Source organism: Thermobia domestica, chromosome 4 (genome assembly GCF_964235325.1).
Source record: "Thermobia domestica chromosome 4, izTheDome1.hap1.1, whole genome shotgun sequence".
Classification (NCBI taxonomy): Eukaryota; Metazoa; Arthropoda; class Insecta; order Zygentoma; family Lepismatidae; genus Thermobia; species Thermobia domestica.
The window spans coordinates 224,896,224-224,924,002 of NC_137457.1; the positions used below are offsets into that span (position 1 = coordinate 224,896,224).

Below are 27,779 nucleotides of genomic sequence, written 5' to 3' on the forward strand. Positions count from 1 at the left end.
GAAAGCATATGGTAATGCTTTCTACATAACAGAGAAAATCTTCAAAGGGATTGAAATTAAAAATATAATTTAAGATAATTGTCAATTTTATGCCTCATTTAAAACTAGCATAGCTCTCCTCTTCATACGAAAAGAATAACGATTATGTACAATATTTGAAGATATGGAAGTTAAATCTAATAAATTACCACAATCAACACTTAGGCGTTGTTTCTGTTCATTCCTGGGCCAGCTCACATGCATGCTCCTTTCTAAACTTCAGATTAAACGTCATCTGCACTGGTGCCACAGATCAGATTAGTGACCTGCAAACGGCTGTGCATACGCCAGTGACCTTGGTCATTTTGGAAATTACATATTTAATCTTATCTCATCCGCATACACTTAAGGGGGTAAGCTTGGGCTTTGACAGTATTGAGTGTCCCTATTCATCTCAGCAATCCCTCAAACTATGTATTGAACAAATCATGGGTCAATTTCGATTATCTTCATATATCACACATTCTGACCCCCCCTTAAGGTCCTATGAATGTCTTACACTATCAACATTGTCTTAATTATTTGCTATATATGTATTTTAAAGTGAGTTTTCGTACTAAATTTTATCAAACATGAGTAGCTTGTTAGATACTGTGCTTCATCCCATGCAATATAACTAAAATTTGAAACTCCCTCTTTCTATATAACGATACGCATCAACAAATTCAATACAGACTATGACGCCTTTCATAGTTAGCTCTCTTCAATACACCTACTTAGAAAACCCCGACATCAACGGCTCAGATTTGTATACAAGAAACAAAATGAAATAAAATAAACAGTTACTTTTATATGTAAGGATATGATGTATTTCATAAAACTATTCCCATTATCACATAGCTTAATAGGACTAATAAGTTATTCTAATTCTAATACTATATAATGTAATTTCGTCCTAATAATTACTTCATATATTATTATTCGATTGCATTATATTACGACATTTAAATTAAAGCTAGCTTATTTTGGGATTAAGTTCTTATTGAAAATAACTTTGAAGAAATTCACATTATATTGATACTCGCTGAATTATTTACGTTAATAAAGTAGGTTATTTTCATTTAAACTTTCTGGTGGACAAACACCGTGCTCGTGGGTTTTCTCGGGGTTCTCCCGTTTCCTCCCACTTTCTTCATTCCACCATTTCACTCATCTCTCACCATCACCGTCTCCTTTAGCCTAACCGGCATAACCGTGGGACGTAAAACTTAAAGATTTTTATTTTCATTTAAAAATAACAATTAAATGTAAACCATTAAAATTATCGTTGATTACTTGGCATAATACCATTAATCTTCTCTCCATCTTTTAAATTAGTTTTTTCTCTACTTACATATTCATCTAAATATTACCATATATATTCTGTTTAAGAAATAAAAAAAAAATGAATTTTATCTGAGCATTCAGTATAATTTTAGCAAATGCCGCGAGGACTGTTTTATTAAAATACTCTATGTTGTAGTAAAGTAATAATTATTCCTCCTTTCTGTTTCAGGGAAAGAGACAAGTTTGTTAACTGCACAAAGAAGTTGTTGACTGCAATAGCCTTATGTCAGCTTCGAGAACATCTTCATGCCAAGACAATGGATGTAGCCTTGAAAATAACAATTAATTTTGCCTGCAGAAATCTAGAGCGTAAGTACAATAACTTTTAATACAAGACATGCAGTTTGAAACTTAGGCTGCAGGGAAGCAAACTGGTTCACACTGTTTTCTTATGAATCTAGTAAATTAGACCACGAGAAACATGAATTTGAAGGAATTTTGACGATTCGAATTTCGGAACTCGAGATATTCGAATTTGAAGTCACCAGGGAAGCAAATTGGTTCACACTGTTTCTTCATGAATCTAGTAAATTAGACCACGAGAAATATGAATTTGAAGGAATTTTGACGATTCGAATTTCGGAACTCGAGATATTCGAATTTGAAGTCACCAGGGAAGCAAATTGGTTCACACTGTTTCTTCATGAATCTAGTAACTTAGACCACGAGAAATATGGATTTGAAGGAATTTTGAAGATTCGAATTTCGGAACACGAGATATTTGAATTTGAAGTCACCAGGGAAGTAAACTGGTTCACACTGTTTTTTCATGAATCGAGTAAATTAGACCAAGAGAAACATGAATTTGAAGGAATTTTGACAACTCGAATTTCGGAACTCTAGATATTTGATTTTGAAGTCACCAGGGAAGCAAACTGGTTCACACTGTTTTTTCATGAATCTAGTAAATTAGACTACGAGAAACATGAATTTAAAGGAATTTTGACGATTTGAATTTCGTAACTCGAGATATTCGAATTTGAAGTCACGAGGGAAGCAAGCTGATTCACACCGGTTTTTGACAATTATCGTAAATTAAACTACGAGAAACATTGATTTGAAATAAATTTGACGATCACATTTTTGGAACTGAAGATATTTGATTTTGAAATATGGATGCCGTGGCAACGGCTTCCTGCATAATTTTGATACGAATCTTTCTGTGGACTCCGATACATGAAAATTTGTTTCACTTTTTCTTTCGTATATTGTAATTAGAACTTTTCGATTCGTAATAGTTTGTTTGATTTATTCCTACATAGTAGTGTATATAACGAATAACTCTTGTTTAACGAATATTCTACCTTTTAGTTTTTGGCACGTAGCCTACTATATACTATATTTTTCTACTAGCCTACTATATTTCAAGTACCCCTTTGTATTTTACTGACTGAACGGCACGCTGAAGCAACATAAGTAGAAATGTAGAAAATAGCAAATGGCACTACCTAAGCATAATATACCTAAAAATATAGAAATATTTACAAGTGAATAAAACGAGTGACGCTCAATCAGATGTAATCCTGTTCGTCTGCTTTGCATACAACAATATATCGAAGTAAAGATTCTCCTCCTCCTCCTCCTTCTTCTTCTCCTCCTTCTTCTTCTTCTTCTTCTTCTTATTATTATTATTATTATTATTATTATTATTATTATTATTATTATTATTATTATTATTATTATTATTACAGTAAAACTTGTATGAAACTGAACGTATTTGATTCAACCCGTTTGGATCAGATTTACGTTTTGTACAAATTTGGGATAACCACTGGGACTTTAAAAGGTTTCCGATATAGATAGATTTTCACCTTATTTAAGTTCCGATTAATACAAATTTCACTGTATATGAAAATAATTTATTTTACTTACGTATGTCAAGTGGAGTTTATCAAGAAACTAGTGCAAAATATTAACTATAGGTGCATTTTATATACGAAGCTCTATAAATAGCAGGAAAGAAGTAATGTTTCCGGTACATACCGTTTCAGCTTCATGTTGGATGTAATTTGTAACTAATTTACAAGTTATTTTGTAAAATTAGTTATTTCCTGGAGATTAATATTTAAATACAAATTGCATGAATTGTGAAGCTTATGTGAACAACTTTAAAACAACCTGTTATATTTATACTATCCTGGTAGTATATAACTTCTGTCGTTTAAACCTTCTCTCTGTTCCTGTTGTTGAGAGTGCATGCCAATTTTTGGTGATTGTTTGCAGCAGTTTGGTTTTTCAATAAACTCATGCTATGTTAAAAAAAAAATAGATGAAGCAGTGGCGAAAGCCAATGATTACAATAGAAAAAAACGACGAGGGCATATGGCCCGAACTGGTAGGCTTGACTAAGGAGAACTTTCTTACAGTTAGCATATTCAATTCTGAAGAGTTCGCAATTGAATTTCTGCAGAAATATCAGTTCCTTCATTATCCAGAAGATGAGTACAGGGAAGAATTCAAAGAAGTCACCTGCTTTGTGTGCCACAGTGACTTACAGGTCGTAAATCAGACGCCACAGTTGGGTTGGGGCTTTCGCTGCTCGAACCAAGGATGCAGAACACGAAATTGTTCAGAATGTAAGCGTCTCATGCGAAAATGCAAACCACCATATGGACAGCGATACTCCCCCTTCACAACACAGTTTTTGAGAACACCCATTTGAAATTCACGGAGATCCTTAATCTCATTTACATTTGGCTACAAGCACACGAGTCACGACGAATGGACGCTTTTGAAAGAACCAACGTTACCCCACGTGTTATTTCAGAGTGGACTAAAGTGTTTTTAGAAATATGTCATTATGCTGTCCGTAAGCGGCTAAAACTCAGGGGAGAAATCGAGATGGATGAAAGTCATCTGTATACTCGCAAAAAACATCAAGGCCGGAAACTGAGAGGAGATTCTCTGTGGGCCGTTGATGCTGTTGAAAAAGACACTGGGTACTGCTTCGTGGAAAATATACAGAAACGAGAAATGCAGAAATCCTGAAGCAAATAATCCGTGATAATATTGAAGAAGGATCAACAGTGACAACAGATCATTGGTCTGGATATAATAATATATCCGAAAATTGCAATGTTAACCATAAAAGAGTAAATCATTCACAGTGATTCATATAAGTCCGACTTTATAAAAGTAACAACAAATCACTGAAAATATGTGGGGGGAAATGAGACCTCACATCAAATGTGTCCGCGTATACAGAAATAAAGAAAGAGAGCTCATCGAATTCGCATCCACGTATTGCGATCAATTTGTGTACTTCCAGAATATTCTCAGGCCTTTCAAGTACAATCATAAAGGCTATATATTAAAAGAGTGGCAGCGAATGTTTCAACAGTTCTTATTCGACATTCGGAACGTTTACCCTGGCATTGGTGGAGTGTGATATGAACACCCTAAAGATGTAGAAGAAGAACTTGATGTCTATTTGGTCGAGGAGCCTCGTGAACACGACCCTTCCTTACTTGAGATGGATCCTTCTGAAGCTCATTTGGAGTCACTAGGAACGCAAATACAACATAAGGAGGTAACATTCTCTGTAACACTAGCCACGCCAGATCAACATTCATCTTCCCAGCCATTGGGTCAGTTTCTGGAAGAAATGAACATCCGATCTCGTGATGCTTTCACATGGATACGTTTTCATCACGCAGCTCAGGATCTCATTGCTTTTCTCCCAACTCTTCAATGGGTTAGTGAAGTTTACCAAATTGTTCAGCATCAAGAACAGATCAGCGGCTGGCAAATTCCACCAAATCATCCCTCAAGAGATACGCAGCGACACCCTCAGTTGGCTTTCTTACTTACGAGGGAACCTATCCAAGTGCGACTCTGACTTCGAGTCGAGACTATGGTCCTTGGATACCTTGTCCCAAAAGAACATAACACGAAAAGTGATACATCCTCGATCGCAACCGTTGCAGAGATATAAGCGTGAAAAGTTCGAAATTGAGCTCCATACTATACATTACAAAGTCAGCTTCCGGGTCAGATTTGGCGGAAACGGTCAGATAAGGAAACTCAGCGAATACATATCAAAGTAGTGTTGGGAGCCCACCACCTTTTGAATGAAAAAAATGTTGCCCCCGGGGCACTCGCAGGGTCCCAGGCGGGGTCCAACTCAAAATTGGCAAATGGAACCGGGGGTCAAGTAGCATATTGTATGAAAGCTATTGTTAAATAAAAGAAGATAGAACAAATCTCAACTCTCTATGATGACCCTGTGCAAACGGGCAACTGGTCAAAATGTCAATACAACCTACATCAGAAAATATATGGCCACTCTTCTAAATCCGTTAAGTTGTGACAATAACAAGACAGAAAAACACGTTTAAAAGTGCAAGGTATTGAAGTTAAACAAATTGTTGCAGAGTCTCTCACAAAGGCCATATATTTTCTGATGTAGGTTGTATTGACATTTTGACCAGTTGCCCGTTTGCACAGGGTCATCATAGAGAGTTGAGATTTGTTCTATCTTCTTTTATTTAACACTAGCTTTCATACAATATGCTACTTGACCCCCGGTTCCATTTGCCAATTTTGAGTTGGACCCCGCCTGGGACCCTGCGAGTGCCCCGGGGGCAACATTTTTTTCATTCAAAAGGTGGTGGGCTCCCAACACTACTTTGATATGTATTCGCTGAGTTTCCTTACCTGACCGTTTCCGCCAAATCTGACCCGGAAGCTGACTTTGTAATGTATAGTATGGAGCTCAATTTCGAACTTTTCACGCTTATATCTCTGCAACGGTTGCGATCGAGGATGTATCACTTTTCGTGTTATGTTCTTTTGGGACAAGGTATCCAAGGACCATAGTCTCGACTCGAAGTCAGAGTCGCACTTGGATAGGGTCCCTCGTTAGTGATTTCACAATTCCACATATAAATGGTTTGGGTAACTGTTTGTTCAACGCAATTAGCTTTGCTCTCTTTGGTCATGAGTTTTACGCCTACTTTTTACGACTGTACATCGTCAAATATATGTGGGAAAATCGAAACTGGATACCCGCTCCTCGAGCAGATCCTCAAGATGAACTTCAACGCGTCGAATTCTTTATTGACAACGAAGGAGATCTGCTAAACTATATATATCATAGCTCTGAGATAGTTACCAACGAAAATGTGCATGAAGGTAGTATAGCTCGAAAAGGCTGGGGAGCAAATATCTACATGGCCATTCTGGCAAGAGCACTTTGCAGACCAATACACTGTTATAGTCCGAGTAGAAGAATAGGATTACCAGCAATTGATCAATGTCAAACTATTCAAGAAAAAGTAGAAGAATTATTGAGGTGCGGGAAACGATCCCTTAAGAATTTGGGTTCTTAACGCACATATTGAACCACTAATCAAGATTCGAGAAGATTTGAATCCTCATTTTCTTGAGTTGTAAACATTTTGAGACTGGTACTGGTCATACATTAAACCTAGCCTATATAGTGTAATTTCTTATTCGTATATTATATCTATGTAGTGTCTGTATGCCATTCAGTCAATAAAAATACAGATATTTAGAATACAGAGAGGATGTATGTGCAATTAAACAAGTGCCATTCCTAATTTTCAAATCTATATGTAGGAGCATATGAAGCAACCTATCATGAATCGCAAAATTATCATTAGTTTACAGAGTGGCTGAATGTCTTGCATTAAGAACTGTTGACTCAAGTGAAGTTAATACCCTAAACAAACAACATGCCCGAAAGTAGAATAAATTCACAAATGATTGAGTCACAAATTGCGAATTCTAGTATACCAGTGGTTGTTTAAAAAATCTGTAAATCAAAAGCAATAACTCAGTACTCTAGTGGTGATACACAACAACAACAACAACAACAATAATAATAATAATAATAATAATAATAATAATAATAATAATAATAATAATAATAATAATAATAATAATAATAATAATAATAATAATAACTTTGAGCCTCCCGATGAGTTATGGCACTTTCAGATATGTTGTTTGTTCACAGTATCATTTCAGTCGACGACTACTCAAAATGTGTCAATTTAAATAGACATAGTAAGGTACTTTGTTCACAAGTAGCAGCATCTAGTTATAGCTCGGAGAATTGAAAATTAATACATCGAATTTCCAGTTACTCTGTATATGAGCAGTGAAACCTTTTATGAATCAAAAACCAGAAAAGAACTTCTTTTAAATATTATGTTGAAAATCATCTCCATTATGTCATATTAAATTTCAAATTGAAACGTATTCAACTTTAAAAGTCTTATCGACAAAGAGCGTTGAAATCAATATTCCTCGTAGTGTAATTTACGATAATCACAAAAATAAATAAATAAACAAATAAATAAATAAATAAATAAAGCAGTGTGAACCTGTTTGCCTCCCTGGTGACTTCAAATTCGAATATCTCGAGTTCCGAAATTCGAATCGTCAAAATTCCTTCAAATTCATGTTTCTCGTGGTCTAATTTACAAAATTCATGAAAAAACAGTGTGAACCAGTTTGCTTCCCTGCAGCCAAAACTTACTACATATGATAAATTGCATACAAACTGTTGTTCTATAAAGTCGAAAATGCTTTTAGTTTAACTATAAGAAAGACATAGACTACTACACATTGTTTTCGAGAGTGTCACTTGACACACATTGAAACTCATTATCTAACGAGCCCATTTTTAACACGCAATCAGTGTTAATCAAAAAGTCACATAGAACATATTCTTATACGTATTGCTGCCATTCTTATAATATCACTTGCAGAACAATGTGCAAGAAAGCATCTTGATAATGTCGTGAGTTAGACTATCATCGTGGGAGGATCAAACCCAGTTGGAATTTTCAACTGAAATTGTTTCACAGACAATTGTTTTTCAAAAGCCTTGCAAAACATCTCTCGGAGGTTTCATTAGGCCATCCAAGAACTACCACTGCCTAGGACGAGCCTTTGACTGAACATTTCGGTACAATAAACACTGCAACATATCATATTTTGGTACGGATCTTCGAATTATCACAAAGACAACTATTTTGAAATTTATGGTGTACAAACTATTAGCTTATAGTCTAGGCATCAACTTGACAAAAGTGCTCTCTTTTTTGAGTTTAAGGGCAAATCATGTAACAACTTGGCATCCGATATTTTTGAATATATACCCATCACTGATCACAAGAATGCCAGATGCCAGAAAAAACACCTCACGTGAAAAAACACCTCACGGAGAAAGTAGACATTTTAGCCGTTCCTATTATTCACTATAACTCCGTAACCATTGGAGCTAGAACATCCAAACTTTCTTCATTTTGTTCGCCTGATTGTCTTCTATAATTTAATCCTAGTCCATTTTTGAGCTAAATATAACGGTTTTCTTCTTATTTCCATTTTTACTCAGTTTTGGTTGCGCGTGACGTCAGTTTTTTAGCCACAGATTCTTTACAAGATGGAATTCCGAAAAAATGTTTTCTCAAAAGTTTTTTTTTTTTTGTCATTTTATGCTCTTTCAAAAAATGTCTACTTATATTAGTGTAAGACTAATAGTGTCTGAGTTATAAGCGACTTTATTCTGTCGTGTGCGAAACTGATCACGGCGTGGCCCAAATGTTACCTTCCCACAAACGCTAGATATTTCCTGATGATTAATATATACATATATAATCTTGTCTGCCTGCAAGTCTATAATCCTAATGACTAAGTTCCTCCATAATCTAATTAAAAATATCCAGTTTTAATATCAGTTGAGGGGCTTTTCAGAAAATAAATCTTGTCAAAACACAAAATTTCTTTGAAGAATGGATAGAGAGCTTTCTGTAGTACACAGTATGATAAACTCTGCAAATCTATTTCTTTATACGTGTCTCTGATACTTTCTAAAACATGCACAAACATGCAGTTTTCTATAAATTTTTATGGGAAAAAAACTTGTTTTAACAAGAGTTGTTTTTGCTACAAGTCCTTCGATTTATGTACTACATTGGTACTGAGCGAAATAGAGCAGAAACCAGATTTCAAAATTGCTTTTAAGAGAGTATCATGAACAATTTGCCATCCACGTTTTTTAACGTTTAAACTATTAAATCTTATTTACGGAAGAACTTGCCTATTATTAAAATTATGTACAGTTGGTATAATACAATAAATCTATAATAAGAAACGTAATAGAAGGAAAATATATGCTTAGGAAATCTCTACACAAGAGAAAAAAATATTTGATTTTTAGAATTAGTTCTCAATAATGTTATGCCTCTTATTTCCTAAAAAGATAAAGAAATTTGTGATGTCTTTAATGCATCATTCAGTCTACTTCATCACTCTGTTCATTAACTGATATTGAATTTTTACACTCGCTCGGACAACTACACATTAGAGTGCATAAGAAACGGCAATTCTCACATTTGCATTTCAAACTTACATACTCAACTTCTGACAACTACACATGGGAATATCTAAACATGGGAATATCTAAACTGTTAGAAGGAAAGGAAAAAATAAGATATACCTAACACATTTTATAAATGCTCTGTTTTTAAACTGTTAAATCTTATTTACAGAAGAAGAACTTGCCAGTTATTAAAATTGTGTACAGTTGCTATAATACTATAAATCTATAATAAGAAACGTAACAGGAGGAAACTATATACTTAAGAAATATCTACACAAGAGAACAAATTATTTGATTACTAGAATTAGTTCTCAAAAATATTATGCTACTCTTATATAAAGGTAACCAAGAAAGTTCTGTCGTTTTTTACCCACCACATTCGAACATCGATATGTCTCCTAAGACGTACCTGGAAGATCAAAAATAGTCCCCATCAACATCTACTACCTTCTGCCATGTTCTAGAAGGCCATGGATTCCATCGCGATAGAACTTGGTGGGCCGTGAAGCGAAGAAAGCATCAAATGCATTTTGCACTTCTACTAGGGATTTGAACTGGCGTCCTCTAATGCGATTGTCCAAGGAATGGAATAGCTGACAATCGGACGGTGCAATGTCCGAGCAGTATGGTGGATGCAATAATGTTTCCCGGGTGTCTCGGGTCATCCTAGCCACGTAGGGCTTAGTGTTGTCCTGTAACAGGAGGACCTCTTTGCAATTCAGAAGTGCTGGCTCCAGGGTTTTGATTTTTGGAATATCTTGGTAATATCTTCGAATGTTTTCAAAACTGGTCTCAGAATTTGGTCCTAAAAGTACCATCCGGAGTCTTCTGGTCTTGGTAGATAGATCTCACACTTATCATCATTTCCCAAATTGTTCTTTGGTAATTGGATCTCTTTATATGTTATTTTACAGCATCACTAGTTGGAGGTAATCTCTCAAGGCTGCATTTTTCTAAAAGTAAAGGAGCCTAGCTCCATCACAGGTCTTCACATTAACCTTGAGGAGTTTTGTGAAAAACAGTTCTGCAGATTCAATAACGCTTGCTGATAAAGGAAGCTGTCCTAGGGAAAATAAAAGGTCACAGTTCTCTGAGTAAGTAGAACATAAGTAGGTAATGCATTGCTGGAATTACCACCTTCAGAAGTCTTTGTTGCTGTTTCCGATAGTTTCAAAGACCAGGAAACTGTTAAGTCAAACTTCGAGATCGATGTTCAAAATCTTGAAGGTAAGCATGAAGAAGCAGATTCTAGAATGATACCTCATGTTGTGAATCACAATTGAGAAATAATTGTTGTGATGAGTAGAAACATCGATATATTCCTGCTATTGACACACTATTATGACAGAATTTCTTGTAAAAAATTTTACATGATGGCGGGATTTCAAAGACAAGAAGGTTTATTCCGGTTCACCACTTTTGCCACCAGTTATCTGAGAAGTAGGGTCTAACAGAATATCACGCTCCACTTGGATGCGACATAACGTCATACCCAGTTGTATCATCAAAGATCAAGAGCTGTCTCCTTACTCATGTCAGAAAACTGTGACTTTTTATTTTCCTTAGGACAGATTTCTTTATCAGCAAGCGCTATTGAATCTGCATAACTGTTTCTGACAAAGCTCTTCAAGGTTGATGCAAAGATCTATGATGAAGCTAGCTTCCTACTTTTAGGAAAATGCAGGCTGGAGAAATTACCTCCAACTAGTGATGCTCTGAAACAACACATAAAGAGATCTCATTACAAACAACAATTTGGGAAATGCTGATAAGTGTGAGATTGATCTAGCAAGGCCAGAAGACTTCGGATGGAACTTGGAGGACCAAATTCTTAAGCCAGTTTAGAAAACACTCGAAGATATTCCCAATGCTTGTTTAGATATTACCCCGTGTAGCTGTTAGAAACTTGAGCGTGTAAGTTTGAAATGCAAATGTAAAAATCGTGGTTTCTTGTGCACTCCAATGTGCAGTTGTCCAAGCGAGTATAAACATTCAACCAGTTAATGAACAGAATGATGAAGAAGACTGAATGATGCATTAAAGACATCACAAATTTGTTTATCTTTTTCGAGATATTGTCTTTTTTGTGGAGGTCTGTGTTCAAATTTACGGCAAAAGTATACCATCCAGAAGTGTCCCTTACTGTACCAATCATGAGTCATAGATATATTATTCACTCTGAGCTTATTCACACTAATAATACATTGTAACTACTGCGAGCATTAAACGTATGTTGTCAATATCCCTCTGATAATGATTTTTTTTCTGAGTTGGAATCGCTTGTTCTAAACTTAACATAGAGATTCATATACTTTCTTCTATTATTTTTGGAACACTCTCAACAGAAGCGTACATTTATTTGCGCTAACTGAGAATCATCAGGGGATCGATAGCCACTTGAATCATTCAATTAGTAATAATCTGGCATTTAAGGCACTAGACAAACATAACGATTCATAATAAAAAATCTTAGACTACACTTATAAAAAATAAATCATTGTCTATTGTGACTAATACTGTCATTTAGGTCAGCACTTAATAGTTTAGAGTGGAGAAAGCTTTGAGTTGTATTGTTTTTTTTTTCATATGTGAAATGTTAAATATTTGATGAATCATGCAAGAGGTTTTTCTTTTTTTAAAAAGATGCAAGATTTGTTCACAGTAATAAAACTACATTTCGAATATTAAAGTATTTTTGTAGTGAGAAAGGCACATTATTATGCTTAACTACCTTGAACCATCGTATATTGAAGTCGTGTGAATTGCAAAATTCTTTTTGAACTGTATTTCAACAGTAAATTTCAAAAAAGTAAAAAAGCGCAACCTATCAAACTCAAGTACTTACAGGTACAAACACTAACGGCACAATTGAACTCACTACTCTAAGTATGTACTTAAGAATTATAAAATAATTTAACACAATATTGTTTACATTTATATGAATGTAATAGCGAAAATAGTAAGTCCACTGAAAGTTGTTAGAAACTGCACAAAAATGTTGGTTTATCTCTCATGATTCTGAAACTCACTAAAGGAATAATTAACACTTCTGTTCAGAGTATATACACTTACTTATTAAAACTAAAATGCATGTAACGGTTTTGACGACTTAACATGATCATCAGAGAATAACTTAGCCTTCGTTTCGCAGCCAAGTTTCTCCAAATAATTTAACACTCTTTGCAGAGATTTGTTTAGGTCATTGGCATTGTCATTTTTCTTAATATAACAATCTTGCTCTAGTTTTGCTAGTTCATGTGATTTGTAGCCTTCTTTGGGAAATGTCTTGGAGTTGAAAATTTTTAAAACGGAAGCAAATAGGCAATCTTTTGGTTCTCACTTTTTACAACTATCTTGTCTATAAAGATCACGAACTTAAACACAGACCTGAGTAGCATTTTCATTTCTACCGAAAGAAACATCTAAAATTCAGCGCGGAGTTGTCGAATGCTAAACCATTTTTACAGCTCAATATTTTGTCCGATTTTAAGTATTCCATACTTTCTAAATATATACTATCTGAACAGTCTGTACGATGAAAAATAAAGAAGAGCTCCTCCGTGGCTAAGCGGTTAGCATACGCGCCTTTGGCGTGGGAGGCCCGGGGATTCCCGGCCGGAGCTCATGTGGTTCGGATTCCACGTTAATCAGTAGGTCCACGTCTCATATAGCCTCGCTGCTGAACGGGACGTTAAACTCAAAATCAACTCAACTCAAAAATAAAGAAAAAAAGATTAAGAAGATTGAAGGTGACCAATTTTGAAAGTTATTGAAGATATGCAAAATTCAAATAGATTTTTTATAGTAGAATTGTTATTATTATAAAATACTGTATGTTTTTCTTACCAGGGTAATTTAATCCTCAGAGGTATCAAATAACATTTTCAGTGATGAATTCTCACAATTTTTTCCCTGACACTGTCCACATATTGCTGAGAACAACAATCCTGACAAGAGTGTACACACTCGCATCTTTCTGTACATCCTATAAACCTTGCACTTGCACGAAATGAGGTTGAAGAGTTTTAATGGAGCTGCTTCCTTTGTAAGAGGGATGCGTCTGAGTGATCCTCTTATCATTTTCCAATACCAATCGATCGTTTCCAAACAGTTCCCCAACCATTCCTGAACCTGTTAGAATTCTCTGCAGGAATGTTGCTCTGCAACTGTGTTGATTAGAGGAAGCCATGCCAGTTGAAAATATGTATCTAGCTTATTTTTTGCTAATGTACGATTGTACCTGAAGTATCGCAACTCGACTAGTGTATTTGATTTCGATCCATAAAATTTTAATAAAAACTTTTCTCCAGTAGCTTTGATAGCTTCTTTCTTGACATTCCCTTCGTCGAATATTTTCATCGCTTATCTTAATTCTTCATGCTTCTGAAGAAATCTGAGTCCACCAACTTTAGCTTTATTATATATAACTGATGTTGTGTCGCACCCAGCCATGGCATCTCTTCTATATTGAGATGTTAAAGATAGTACTTGATATGCTGTTTTATTTTCCTGCCTTGAGAAACCGTACCTCTTCAAAATCTTCAGGCGCTAAAGAAGTTAAAAGGACAAGTGGGTCTGTATCTTGTCCAACAACTGCTGTCTTTTTACTATGGACTTGATTCAGGGCAGTCCTAACAATGAGAGTATCTGCATCACTATCCGCCTGTAGAACAGTGTAGGCTTTGGATTTCACGGCATGCATCAGGAAATGAATGAGAACTCGTTTGTTGTTTCTGTTTGCAAGAAAATATGTCTGTGAAATACTGTTGGTGTATGTGAATCAAAAATGATGTCTCGAAAAGATCGTTTAGCTCCTCTTTGTTCTTGTTCTGCCCTTTTTGTCATTTCTTTATCTGGATGGCCATCAAACACTAAGGTGCATCCTTTACCATAATGACGCTCAATATATGTTACATACAAGTAAAATATTTCACCAAACGTAGCTGTTTTTGGCCAAACCACACAATGTGTAAAAGTAACCAAGAAAGTTCTATCGCTTTTTGTGGAGGTCTGTGTACAATTAGCCCTCGCAACCTGAAAGGAGATAACGCGAAGGTCAGTTGTTGGTGTGATTATATCCAACATACTATCTGGTTGTGGCAGTTCAGTTACACCGTGAACTTGCGTAAGGACAGAATGAACATGGTACCTTCACAGAGCGTCATAAGGGTGTGTATGCTGCACTGGTTCAAACTGGGGTCAAACGCTGCTGCACCGTTCGGAAGATATGCCATGCTCAGTGACGGTGTCGTAACTACGTGGACAGTGCAACAGTGGTTTAAGTTTAAGGACGGTGATGAAACACTCGAAGACGCACACGTGCCGGAAGACCAGCACATGTACAAAATGAAGAACTTCAGGCAGCAATTGAGGCAAACAGTGGTCAGACATATGAGGAAATGGGGCTAAAATTCAATGTGAGTGAAGAAACCATTCGGCAGCACCTTCATCAAATTGGGAAGAAGTACAAGTTGGGTCGATGTGTCCAGCATGATTTGACTCCGGGTCAGAAGGCAGCGAGAACAGACAGCTGTGTTTCTTTGCTGTCTCGTCTGATGAAGGAGCCATTTCTGGGCATATAATGAGAGAAGGGTTCTGTACGAAGCTCCAAGGTGCCGCCGTCATTGGTTAGTATCCCATGAACCGGTTCCAAAACAGCTGAAATCAGCACTGAATCAGAAGAAGGTTCTCCTGTGTGTTTGGTGGACTGCTCGCAGCATCCTGCATCGAAAACTGCTACCAGCTGGTCAGAGCACCAATGCAACTGTGTACTGTCGGCATTTGAGCCGTGTTCAAGGAAACCCCAAAACTCTGGAGAAAGCAGTTTTGAATCGCAAATGGGTCCTCCTATTACAGAAGAACGCTAAGCCCTACATGGTTGCGATGACCCGGAACACCATTCTACGCCTTGGATGGGAAACACTATTGCATCCGCCATACTCCCCGGACATTGTTCCTTCCGATTATCTCCTGTTCTATTCCTTGGACAATCATCTTAGAGCACGCCAGTTCTAATCTTTAATAGAGGTGCAAATTGCACTTGATACCTTTTTCAACAGCCCAAGTTCTACCTGGATGGAATCCATGACCTACCAGAACATTGTCAGAAGGTCGTCGATGCTGATGGGGACTGTTTTTGATCTTCCAGGTAGGTCTTAGGTGACATATCGATGTTCGAAGGTAGTGGGTAAAAAAGCGACAGAAATTTCTTGGTTACCTTTATAGATTCCCTCCATCGAAACATAGAAGGAATTGCGTGGTAAAGTTTTGGTCTCACTTTGTGCATGAAAAGGGTTAACAATGGAAGATTTGTTGCTTTTTCGTAACAGCGATAAATCTAATAATGATGCAGGCTTGCTTGTCAATTTCATACTCAAAGTATGCTTTCCGTTGTGTTTTGCTTTTTTCCAGACATACCATTCTGTGGAAGAGTTCTGGTAGGGATTTCAATAGAACAAGCTCATAACTTACTTTTTTTGTACCTAATGTCAGTTTCAATAAAGGACTATCTTGTTCTTCCGTTGCCTACCAACATCTCGAAGGTTACTCCCTGCAAGTGCTTTCATTGTGCTCGTCCCAATCTCCAGTGCCTTATCGCATGTAATTGATGAGTCTGCTACAAGCCCATTTGAAAGATTCACCATATGTCCTGTGGATGATCTAATGGGTTATGTTCTCGTAACCAGCCCATAAATATCAGAAAGTCTTTGGAATCTCTTAACTGACTAGATTTCCCCAATTCTGCTTCACGATGGATACTTGTTACATTAATTCCAATTAAATCTGTTAAGTCTTTAGTTATTTCAGTACAGGCTGAAGTTAATGAAACCCATCTCTGAAGAGTAGAATCTGTGATTCTTCGACCATGAGTAAATTCACCAATAGCCTTAAAGGTTCGCATTAAAATCCGTTCAATGCACATGTCCGTTGAAATTCCAGACCAAAATCTGTCAATCCGCCTTATGGAAAAAGAGCCCTGTGTTGTAAGCATTTGGAAGTCCTGAAATTATGTTCTGTTACTTACACAAAGATGCCAGTGTGTATACTTAGTGCTCACAGACTGAGAATTGTTATGCTTAGCGATGTGCGTACAGTGTCAGGGAACAATCCGAAAATCAATATTACCACTAGAGAAATTGGGGGAGAGTGACCGCCATCTTGAATTCAAAATGGCGGATATTAAAAAAATTGTAAAAAAAAATATCCAAAGGTAGTCGATATGGGTATCAAATTAAAGGACTTTTATTGGAGAACATAAGTAAGTGCATTAGAGATCTCCAAAACCTTCTGTGTGGCCACAATTTTGAATCAAAGTTGGCGGATTTCATTCAGAAAGTATTATGAAGATCGACAATATAATTGTTAAATTAAAGGAGGTTTCACAGATAAACACATATTTGTGCATTAAAATACTTAAAACCCATTCACATGTCCGGTCATTTTGAATTTTGAATAACGGAAACTTACGAACTGAGTGTAATTACATAAATAAGTAGTTTTATGAAGCTATTATATATGCAATTTGTTATCCAACTTGTTTCATTTATATGATTTTGATTTTTAATAACTTCATAATACCCCGGGGAAATTCATATATTTTATTTTTTTTAAGAAGAAGTTTAAGATTGACCCATCCCCAGGAAACCTACAAAACATCATTTATGACTTGGAATTTAAAAAACTCTGCTCTGCCATTACTGAAAAGGATGAATGCAGTACTTCTAATCAATGGGTTACAGACTACGTGTTGTGTGAAAGTAAGTTTCTAGCTATTATACAAGCAGCTCGCGAGCAGGATACTGAACTTCATCTACACGCTCAATGACATCTTCTTTCAAGATATTTGACAATTTCTTATGTCAACATGGAGATCTTAAAACAAGAAAGCCATACCGAGATATAGTGCTAGATGTTTTTTCTGTCAGTCTTACAGGAGACTCATTTCCAGCTACACACTGTGATCATATCATAGAGATTACAATAAATAGAGAAGTAAAAGTAAGAGGTGGACCTCACAGAGACAGCTATAGTACATATGTTGAAGCTGCCAATGATTTTGTAATAAACGCACACTCATTAGCAAAATTAAGAAAATCTCTGCAAGAAAGAACTATGAGTTGCACTAAACCTGTGCATTCAGAAGAAACCTTAACTCCTCTAAGCTAAATAAAAAACACTTGTCCTGTCTACTCCGTGAGCTAAGTCAATATAAGAATGTTTTTAAAGGTACAGCTTAGAATATATGTACAGGATTTGAAGTGCAACCAAAATTAGTATAAGATTTTTTGCGATCTCATAGCGAAGGTAAAATACAGCTGAAAACCTTTATAAATGAGATTGAAGTGCAATCAAGTAGATTTTTTGGGACTCTTCTAGCTTAACAATCATATGATTGGATTTGAAAAGAAGAAGAAGACAATAAAAGCTGTGGAAGTAATCAAGGAAGACAAAGAAGTCTTTGAATTCATACAAAGAGGAAGCATTTTCACACCACTACCAATTGCTGATCCAGATGCAGCATGCAAACTGATGATACAGCTAAGCTTCGAAATTTCTTGATTCAGGAAGAAAAAGCTGAGGAAAATTGTGCTCCAGAGAATGCCACATGCTGACTGGTGGTATGGCAACCATTAACACTGTCCAGCCGAAAAACAAACTTGGGCTGAATGGCCTGGCAGTACTTACCTTATGTTTTCCACCAGACTCACTCTCAGCTGTTGCTGTCCATATTGTTTTGATGTATACCACAAGGAAATCAAAAAATTGCGCAAGAAGAAGAAGAAGAAGAAGAAGAAGAAAAGATGGAAACGAGTATATATATACTGCCAGCTGTAAAACCCATGCCTCAAAGAAAAAACTGGAGAGATTTTCTTCAAAGTACCGAGAACAAAGCTGATGTTACAAAATTCTTGGTAGGATTTTGGAAAAAGACTTCAATTCGAAAAAAACTGCCGTATCCAGTAGTTGTGATAGATGGTGAGGACTCCTGGACTTTAGTCTTTATGAACTTACGAAGATGCTGACATGCTAATATCTGAAGATCTGCTCCTTTTCAAGGCCTCATTCGCCTGAATCTATCCTGTCTGTGCATGCTATTACTGTCTCTGATGTGACATTATTTCTATTTAAAGTTTCGAAAATTGTAGTAATCAAAAAGTTAGTTCACAAAACAGAATTGGAGCAAGTTTAAATGAATTTGGAAAAGAGCCTCATCTTACACCCGAAGTACAGTCAATTGAAAAAGAATATCCAGAAAGTTTGTTACTGTGGGAAAATGATGAAGACTACGTCAAAACTCGAATCCGACTGTACGAAAACCAAAAGCGAAACAGGACAACGCAGACTCTTCCTCCAGACCCAATGAGTGTTAAAGAGAGTCAACTTAACTGAGTATATCTGGAAAAGATCAACGGAACCAATAATATCGGAATTAAATCCTGAGGAAAATTGATGGAAAAGGAGTGGAACATGGAAACCTCTCTGGTATGATGGACCTCAACTAACTTCGAACGAATTGTTTGTGCAGAAACCTGAACCTGAGGACGAGCCAGTGGTGCTTGTGATAGCAATGAATTTGATGAGACAGAGTACGTAATTGACACTGAAATTTACTAAATAATATAGTGAAAGCCAAAGAGAACCATTAACAACCCAAATTTTATCCAAATTCAAGGACTAAATGACATGAGGCCAAATAATTCTTTATAATTGAACACAAATGTTGATTACATATGCTGTTAAAAACATTTTTTTTTAATTCAAATGAATATGTGATTTTTAATATTGCTTTTAATTATAAAGAATTACTCATATTTACATTCAAAGTCACAACATACGTCATATTGAATTCAAAAATATCAGCACTTAAATTGATTTATAGTTTTCTGAATTACACATGTATTTCTCAACTGAAATTAATTATTTTTACATCTTAATGACTTACCATTGAATACTAATGATGTTCTGCTTGTTTTCACCGTTGCTTAATATCTAATTCAAAATAGCGTACATCTGAATGGGGTTAGAGTACTTATTGTACAGATATGCGTTTATCCGTGAAACTTCTTTTAATTTCACAATTATATTGTCGATCTTTATAATACTGAATATTGTTGATTTTCACAAATCCATCCTCTTTGATTCAAATAGCGGCCAAATATGATGTCCTGGCGAACTCTAATGTATCTACTTATATTCTGCAATAAAAGTCCTCTAATTTGATACCCATATCGACTACCTTTGGCCATTAAGAATTTTTTCAAAATTTTTTAATGACCGCCATTTTGAATTCAAGATGGCGGGCACTCTCCCCTATTTTTCTAGTGGTAACATTGATTTTTGGATTATGTTGATTAAAATACACCAGAAAAGTAAATAGTACAAATTAGATCGTAATAGCCAAAAGCTTTCAGTTCTGGACCTGTCTAAACATTCAAAATCGGTGATTTTCAATCCTGCGTAATTTTTATTTTTTATCATACAGAAAAAGGTTATATATAAAAATTTTTGTTTTTCCATAAAGAATGTCTTCGCTTCTTGGAATTTTTTGATATCTGTAACGGTTTTCAAATAATTCTCCAAAAACCATAAATTTGTCCGCCATTTTTTCAAGATGGCGGCCGGAACAAAAGTTGGGATCTAGAGGACTTTTAATATTTTCATTAGTCTGAACTAATAAAGAAATTTACCAAGTCTCTATCTTCGTCTAATTTGTTAGGTCGATTCGACTTTTTTCGCCTAAAATTCTTGGGCTACAGGTTACCAATCTAAAGTAAATTTTTGATGTTTAGTGGAACTATGAAAGATTATTACGTATTACAAATATTTATCATAAATATTCATCTATGTAAATATTACAACTTTCAGTTAATTGTTTATTGTTACTGACCAAGGACGCTACAGTATTACAAATATTCAAATTATGGATACGTTCACAAAAGGAGAAATGGAAGTGGGAAGAGGGAAAACATAAAACAATTGTTCTTTAATGAATATTTGTATGATCATCATGTGGTAAAACTCAAATGAGCAGTAATAGAGTAAAATTATATTGAATATTTAAATTCTGTAGTGAGTAATTCTATAAAGAACACATGTTATATCTCATTCATTTATTACAAATACATTTACCCTTATATATATATATATATATATATATATATATATATATATATATATATATATATATATATATATATATATTTGAACACGGTTATACATTTATATATTTTCATTATAACATATTTTTAAGGCTATTCTTGCATACTATCTCCGACATTCCAAAAACATCTATAGAAGTTATCCTTTCAATTGCATTGTAGGAAGCACTCATTCTCCATATAGGAGACTTAGCGAGGATATTTCTTCTTGCCTTTCTGCAGTAAAATGTACTGCTATTTCCTATGCGGGTTTTACCTGATGGGACATGTAAATTGAACCTTCGAAGTAAGATTGGGATAGTCAATTTTACCATGTAGTAATTTGTGTAAAAATAAAAGATCCGTATGTTCTGTCCGTTGTTTCAACGTGTTCCTATTGAAGTTTTGTACTATTTCTGGATACGACTCGTATTTTGGATACATGCCAGTTTTCCTATAAGCAGCTAATCTCAAGAATTTTGATTGTATTCTTTCAATCATATCTATGTGTTTTTGTGTTTTTGTGTTTTTATGTTTTTGGTGACCAAGACAGAGTCGCATATTCTAATTGCGATCTCACAAAACAAAAGTAGAGTTTCATTAACGTAGCATCGTTTTGAAACTCCTTACCTATTCTCATAACAAAGCCAAGATTTCTGTATGAATTATTAAGAATTGTTTCAATATGATGAGTAAAACTTAATTTAGGATCAAATAACACTCCTAGATCTTTAATCAAAGTAGATTCTCTAAAACAGTTCCTTCAATAGAATAGTTATATTTAATGGTGTTTTCTTTGCAGGTAAAGGAAAGAGTTTTGCATTTATTTATGTTCAACTTAAACTTGTTATTGTCACACCAGTTCTTAATATTACATAAGTCTATTTGCAGTTTTGCACAGTCTTTAAGCGAATTAATTTTGGAGAATATTTTAAGGTCATCGGCGAATAGAAGAGTGTTAGAATAATGAATATAATCTGGTAGGTCATTTATCACTAATAGAAATAAGAGTGGACCAAGATTTGAACCTTGAGGGACTCCAGATAAGGATGTGAATTGTTTAGATACATATCCTTTGTACATGACGGCCTGTTGACGATTTTGCAAATAGGATGCGAAAAAACTTTTTGCTTGCATAGAGAAATTAAAAGTCGTTAGTTTTTGCAACAGTACATCATGGTCTACCAAATCAAAGGCTTTCGAAAAGTCAGTATAGATCACATCCACTTGATCCCCTCTATCCAATTCATTTGCAATAAAATCTGTAATAATGGCTAAATTAGTGGATGTTGATTTATATTTTAAGAAGCCATGCTGATATACTGACATGATGGGTTTTACATGACCCATTATCCTCTTGAATATCACTTGCTCAAACACCTTGCCAAATGCTGATAAAATAGAAATGGACCTAAAATTCTGTATATTCTTCGCATCACAAGATTTAGGGTTAGGATAAACTATGGCTTCTTTCCACTTGTCCGGAAACACGCTTGTTTTTAATGACATATTTATAATTGTATGTAGAGGATGCTTAAGAATGTCTATACAACCCTTAAGAATGTACGGTGGTATACCATCCGATCCTCACGATCTTTTGGGTTTCAACATTCTTATGACTTCCTCAACATCCTCTAGAGCGATTTTATTTAAGGAAAACATATCTAATGTTTCGTAAGCTGTCCTATCAGGCATGAATCTATTTGTATCATAATGCGCTCTGCCATTACTATAAACCGAATTAAGATAGCTAGCAAATGCCTCTGCAATATCATTATTGTTTCTCAGTTCCTTACCATTATACTTAAGGAAGCCTATAGAAAGATGCATATTTTTACTTTTTATTAAATTCCGGAATTGACTAGGATCCCTCTCTGCCATGTGTTCCGATTCAAAAACGAAAGATTTATACGCTAACGCTATTTCTGTTTTCAATTCTTTCCGGAGTTTGCAAAATTCCCATTTGTAAAACGAAACATCCGTTTCTCCATTTTTTATGGTGATAGGACTTACATTTAATTTTTTTAAATAATATTGGACGTAAACCAACAGGGATAATTTTTGTTCAAAAATTTCTTAGAGGGAACACTTACATGTATCGCATTATAAATAATTTCATAAAACTTATCAACAATCACGTTAATATCATTCAGATCTTTGAGGCGGTCCCAGTTAGCATTTAGTAATTCATTGTACATTTTAGTAAAAGTTGCCTTTCTAAAGTTAAAACCTTGTAAATTGTTTTGCAGTTTATCTCTTATTGATAGTTGATTTAGGTACAATAAGCCTTCCAACGCAGGATGATGCCTATCTTCAGAAACCAAAAAGTGTTCTACTCTTTCAATAGAAGCGTCATCAACATTAGTAATTACTAAGTCCAATGTGCGACCATTCTCATTCTGTACATTGTTAATCGAATTTAGACCAAATAAATTAATAAAATTGAAAAGACTTTTGCAGGCGCCTGATGAACTCAAAAAGGAGAAACTTGAATTTATCTCTGGAAGATTAAAGTCTCCCATACAAAGAATAGTGCTCCCTACTGGGCAATTGGATTCAATGAATTGACAAAAATTTTCATAAATTATTAAATTGGAGTCGGGTGGTATATAAACAGCACAAACATACATAGTTACACTATTTGTCACAAGTTTTGTGAGAATGCATTCAAATCCATTGTCATCTGAATTAACATTAAACATTCTATGTTTTTAAGTACCGCCAGTAATACCCATCCACCTTTTGACTTCCCAAGCAATTCAAGATTCCTACCTTTTCTAAATACAGTGTATCTACAATCAAAAAATTCCGAATTATAAAAACTATCACACAGACTACTTTCAACAGTTGCAATTATATCATAATTATTTGATAGTGCACTTGTAAACAATTCAGATTGTTTGCTCCTAAGTCCATTCACATTTTGAAAATAAAATGAAAAAGATTTATTTCTCGCTTTGATTTTGTTTTCACTACTTTTATTATTTTTATCTTCAATACGGTCACAAGAAAGATTAGGTAGATGGACATTGCTGTTTGTACTTACATGGAACTGTCCCTTGAGGCATTTTTCTCATCTGATGTAGTCTGATTTCCGGTTGACCAAACTTGCACTCTGTGCCTGTTTTCTTGAGGGGGAGGCAGACGATTGAGGGATCATATGAATACCTAGGTAGTAACAGATTTACAAGATATTGAAAATTTGTCTTTTCTTAAAAGTCTTCATTACAAAAACTAGTATAATAAGTTTATAACCCTCTAGTTACAGTTTACGTAGTATTAAAATTTTTTAAAGCCTAGTCCCTGTCCCAATAATTTTGAACCTCACTGTATAACAATAGAAGGTATAATCGAGTTTTACTGTATACGTTTCTTTAGTTTAACATTTTGTCTTCGTTTAAATAAAAATAGTTTGGAAGTTTCAGAATAATTAAGTATGTAGGTTTCCGGGAAATAACTTCTTTCATTTGTACATTATTTTTCTTCATATTTTTTTCGTGTATGGGCATCTCATTTAGATAATTATAAAACATACAGTATTATTTCAGTGTAATTTATATTTTAATACTTGGATAGAATTTCTTCCGAATTTTTGACCAATCCAAAATCTGGTAGGGCTCTCAAGATCCCCTTCAGCCTGATGAGATACCCACAATCTGCAAAAATCTGGATTTTTCCAGTTTTAACAATTTTCTATTCGCTTTGTAATGTCGCCGCACAAAGTTTCTACGTCGTGATTGAAAATTAGATGGAACCTTAGTGGTCTGGCGCGTTTCTAAGATGTCTTTGTTTCAAGAACAGTCGTCGAGTCAACATCTTCCGTATCGCAGCTGAAAGAAATTTGATAAATCTTGAAGAAAAGTTTCAAAAAAGACAGGTAATAATATTTTGAAATATGAAATAAACGACAGTGAGGCGTGGAAGAGTCTAGAACTACTAAAAAATCCGTCAGAAATACAAGCATATGTATTATTCCAGATTACAGACGCCATGTTTGGAATGACAAAGTAATTTGGACAGGTTCATGGTGACAGTGAATTTTGATTTTCTGTTTTGTGACCTATAAAAATTAAATTTTTGGAGATCAATTTTCCCTTTCCACCTCCAATTCAGTAGGTCCAGTAACCTGTCATGTAGAGAGTTTTTATGTGTAGTATTTTTTTTAGTAAGACAAGACATGGCGGTATACGTGGTTTTTGTATTAGTTAAATATTAAAATGTCCGAGTAAATTTAAATAGAGACTCCTATTTACTTCCATTTGGCATAGCTCCTAAATTTATTAGTATGGGCTGAATAGCGACAGGAAGGTACTTTTCCTTTAGAAGGGAAACTTCCTCAATCCTTTTTATTTTCTGAATTTAATATTTCACAGTGTAAAATATTTTAGTTCCACTTCCAAGGACTATCTAGTCCTTGCTAACGCACCCTTTCGCATTAGAGCCAAAGAACGAGGTGTTAATTTTCCCTAGAAAAGTATATCCATATTTAGTGTAGATATGTAGATTTTCATTTTGTTTAGTGATATGCATTTAAATGTGTAATTATAGTATGTGGAATCTTACGAGCAAATTTCAATAGAGTCCCCTATTTACTTCCATTTAGCATAGCTCTTAAATTTATTAGTATGGGTTGAATAACGACAGGAAGCTTCTTTTCCTTCAGAATCTTTCCCACTCTTTCTCTTCAAACCTTATTTCCCATTCACTTAAGCTTTTCAATACTTCTCTCACGAACACTAACAATCCATCTTCAATTTCTTCCTTTATCTTCTTTGTCACTATTTCATTCTTTTGAACTTAACTTGTCTTCTTCTCTCATTTTAAGAAGTATATAAGCTGTAATCTTAGAAATTGTATTTCATAATGTGTCTGATGAAGGCAAAGTTAATTTGCTGAAACTGTACCTCCATTATTTATTAGTTAATATATGCTTTGGTCAGAATTTGTCTTTTAATTGATATGCGAATATAGATAACAAATAGCTGTTAGTACGGAAGTACTTATTTATAATGGCATATATAGATGTAAATGTATAGGACGTAACTGCTATGCGCCGTTCTGGGTGTTTAAAGAATTGGGTGTCTTAAGGAAGTACCTCTAAGAGATAAATATATGAATATAAGTAAATAATTATAGATGAGTATGTAGTTTGGTCGAGTAATAGGACACCCGATAGTATATGTAAGTCTAGTTTATTCTCTCTTTTTCCACTGGTCAGGGTCGTGCTTAGTATAGTTGCATGAATGTTAGTGCATAATAGTGAACGTTCGAGCAGTGTCCCTGGTATCGAAAGTTCGTACAGAATGGAGTGTTGCATGTGTGGTTCTTAATTGCGTTATCGTAATTACTCAAAAAGGGAATGAAGCATCGCGAATGAAATAAATTAGTTTCGCTGTGTTGCTGGGAACGATTACTATTTCGTACTCTTCTATAATTCCCCTGCATTTACTCATATGAGTGACTTAAGTAAATCTGATATGTGAATGCTTGCATACATGAGCAATATACGTGGCCTGGCGATACTGATACTGTTTGTTTATTAAATATTTCAGTGAATCTCGAAATAAATTACAAAACGTTCTAACTAATTAGTGAATCGTTGTGCAGTTAAAGTAGACCTGTACCCTTAACGTTCGTCCCCTACTCGTGCCCGTTCATTATTTAATTTTCTGAGCAATTTATACAATTTTAAGTTAGTGACAGTTTGTATAGGTGATAGGAAAGATGAAGGCGAATAATACATAATGTTTACTACAGTAAAATTTTTATTTTTTCCCTACCAGGATGCCAATGTCACTCGTCCATAAATCTTCATTTTTCTTACTTCTAAACGATGTAGTAATTAAAGTTAATGACATCTCAAGACGTCACGAGTTTTGCGGACTGGTAGTGACTGGCAAGATTTGATTTATATTAACTCGCTATTAGAAAATTACTTTATTTTTTAAATTTTGGTTATCCATGTTTTGGACATTCCTTACTTTCTTACTCTTAACCTATTTTCTTCTATATCTCAATCTGAACTATTATTCCTAGATATTCTGTGCGGTCGGATATTTTTGTTGTATAGAAATTTCTAAATTTAGAGGCCACACCATCCTTCCGGTATATCCGGCCGTAATCCCCATGAGCTTGGTCAGACATAGTGGATAATAAAAATTCCATAAAGTTTTTGTCCTTTGTCAAATTCTTATTGAGGGTACGGACTCGTTCTCGTGCATGGGGAGACATTTTAGGCCACGTATTTATTAAGACACCCGCTTCGGTGTATTAAGATATACGTTTGGCTTTGAAGTCGACGATTGTCCCATTTTTTAGATTCGACAACATTTCATGTTCTATCTAGCTTTCTATCTTACCTTTTTCTTTACGCTTTTGTCCTCTTCTTCTAGCTGTCTTCCTATTTCTTCTCTAATTTTTATTACTTTTCGTAACTAGCCCCAGTTTAATTTGACAATTCATATAACCATTTCATATAGTAGATTTGAACCTAGAGATACTATCGGGATATTTGTTTTGATTTGCACGAGATGTTGAGAGCTATAATTTGTAGGGTTATATACCTCCGTCGTATGCCGAATGATGCATTATTATCGCTAGTTTTGACCTACAGTCGTCCTAAACAATTGATCTGTGGATGATTTATTTATGTTTTCATTTTCTCTACAGTAAAATAGATTTGAAATATTTTACAAATTCTTTAACCTCGTCATATCAATACAAAACATTTAGGGCCTTACTAACCGTCGTGGTCATTGCGTTCAGTTTTGTTTCAATACCACACTAGAGATGAATCCTAACTGATTATATTTCCATGGGTCATTAAATTATTGCTAAATCCGTTTAAACCTTTGTCATTATGTATTGTGAGTTTCAAAATTTTCGGTATCGCAAACATATTTGCAATATCTATTCATAACTAT

At 34.9% G+C, this 27,779-nt stretch overlaps 1 protein-coding gene across 1 annotated transcript in view; it reads left to right on the plus strand.

Moving 5' to 3' along the window:
* The window catches only part of LOC145683451 (uncharacterized), a 354,212-nt gene that overhangs the window by 279,433 nt on the left and 47,000 nt on the right, over positions 1-27,779 (plus strand). The window contains exon 4 of the mRNA XM_081754787.1: positions 1,535-1,674. Coding sequence (XP_081610913.1) covers positions 1,535-1,674 — 140 coding nt within the window. The remainder of the gene's footprint in view (positions 1-1,534; positions 1,675-27,779) is intronic.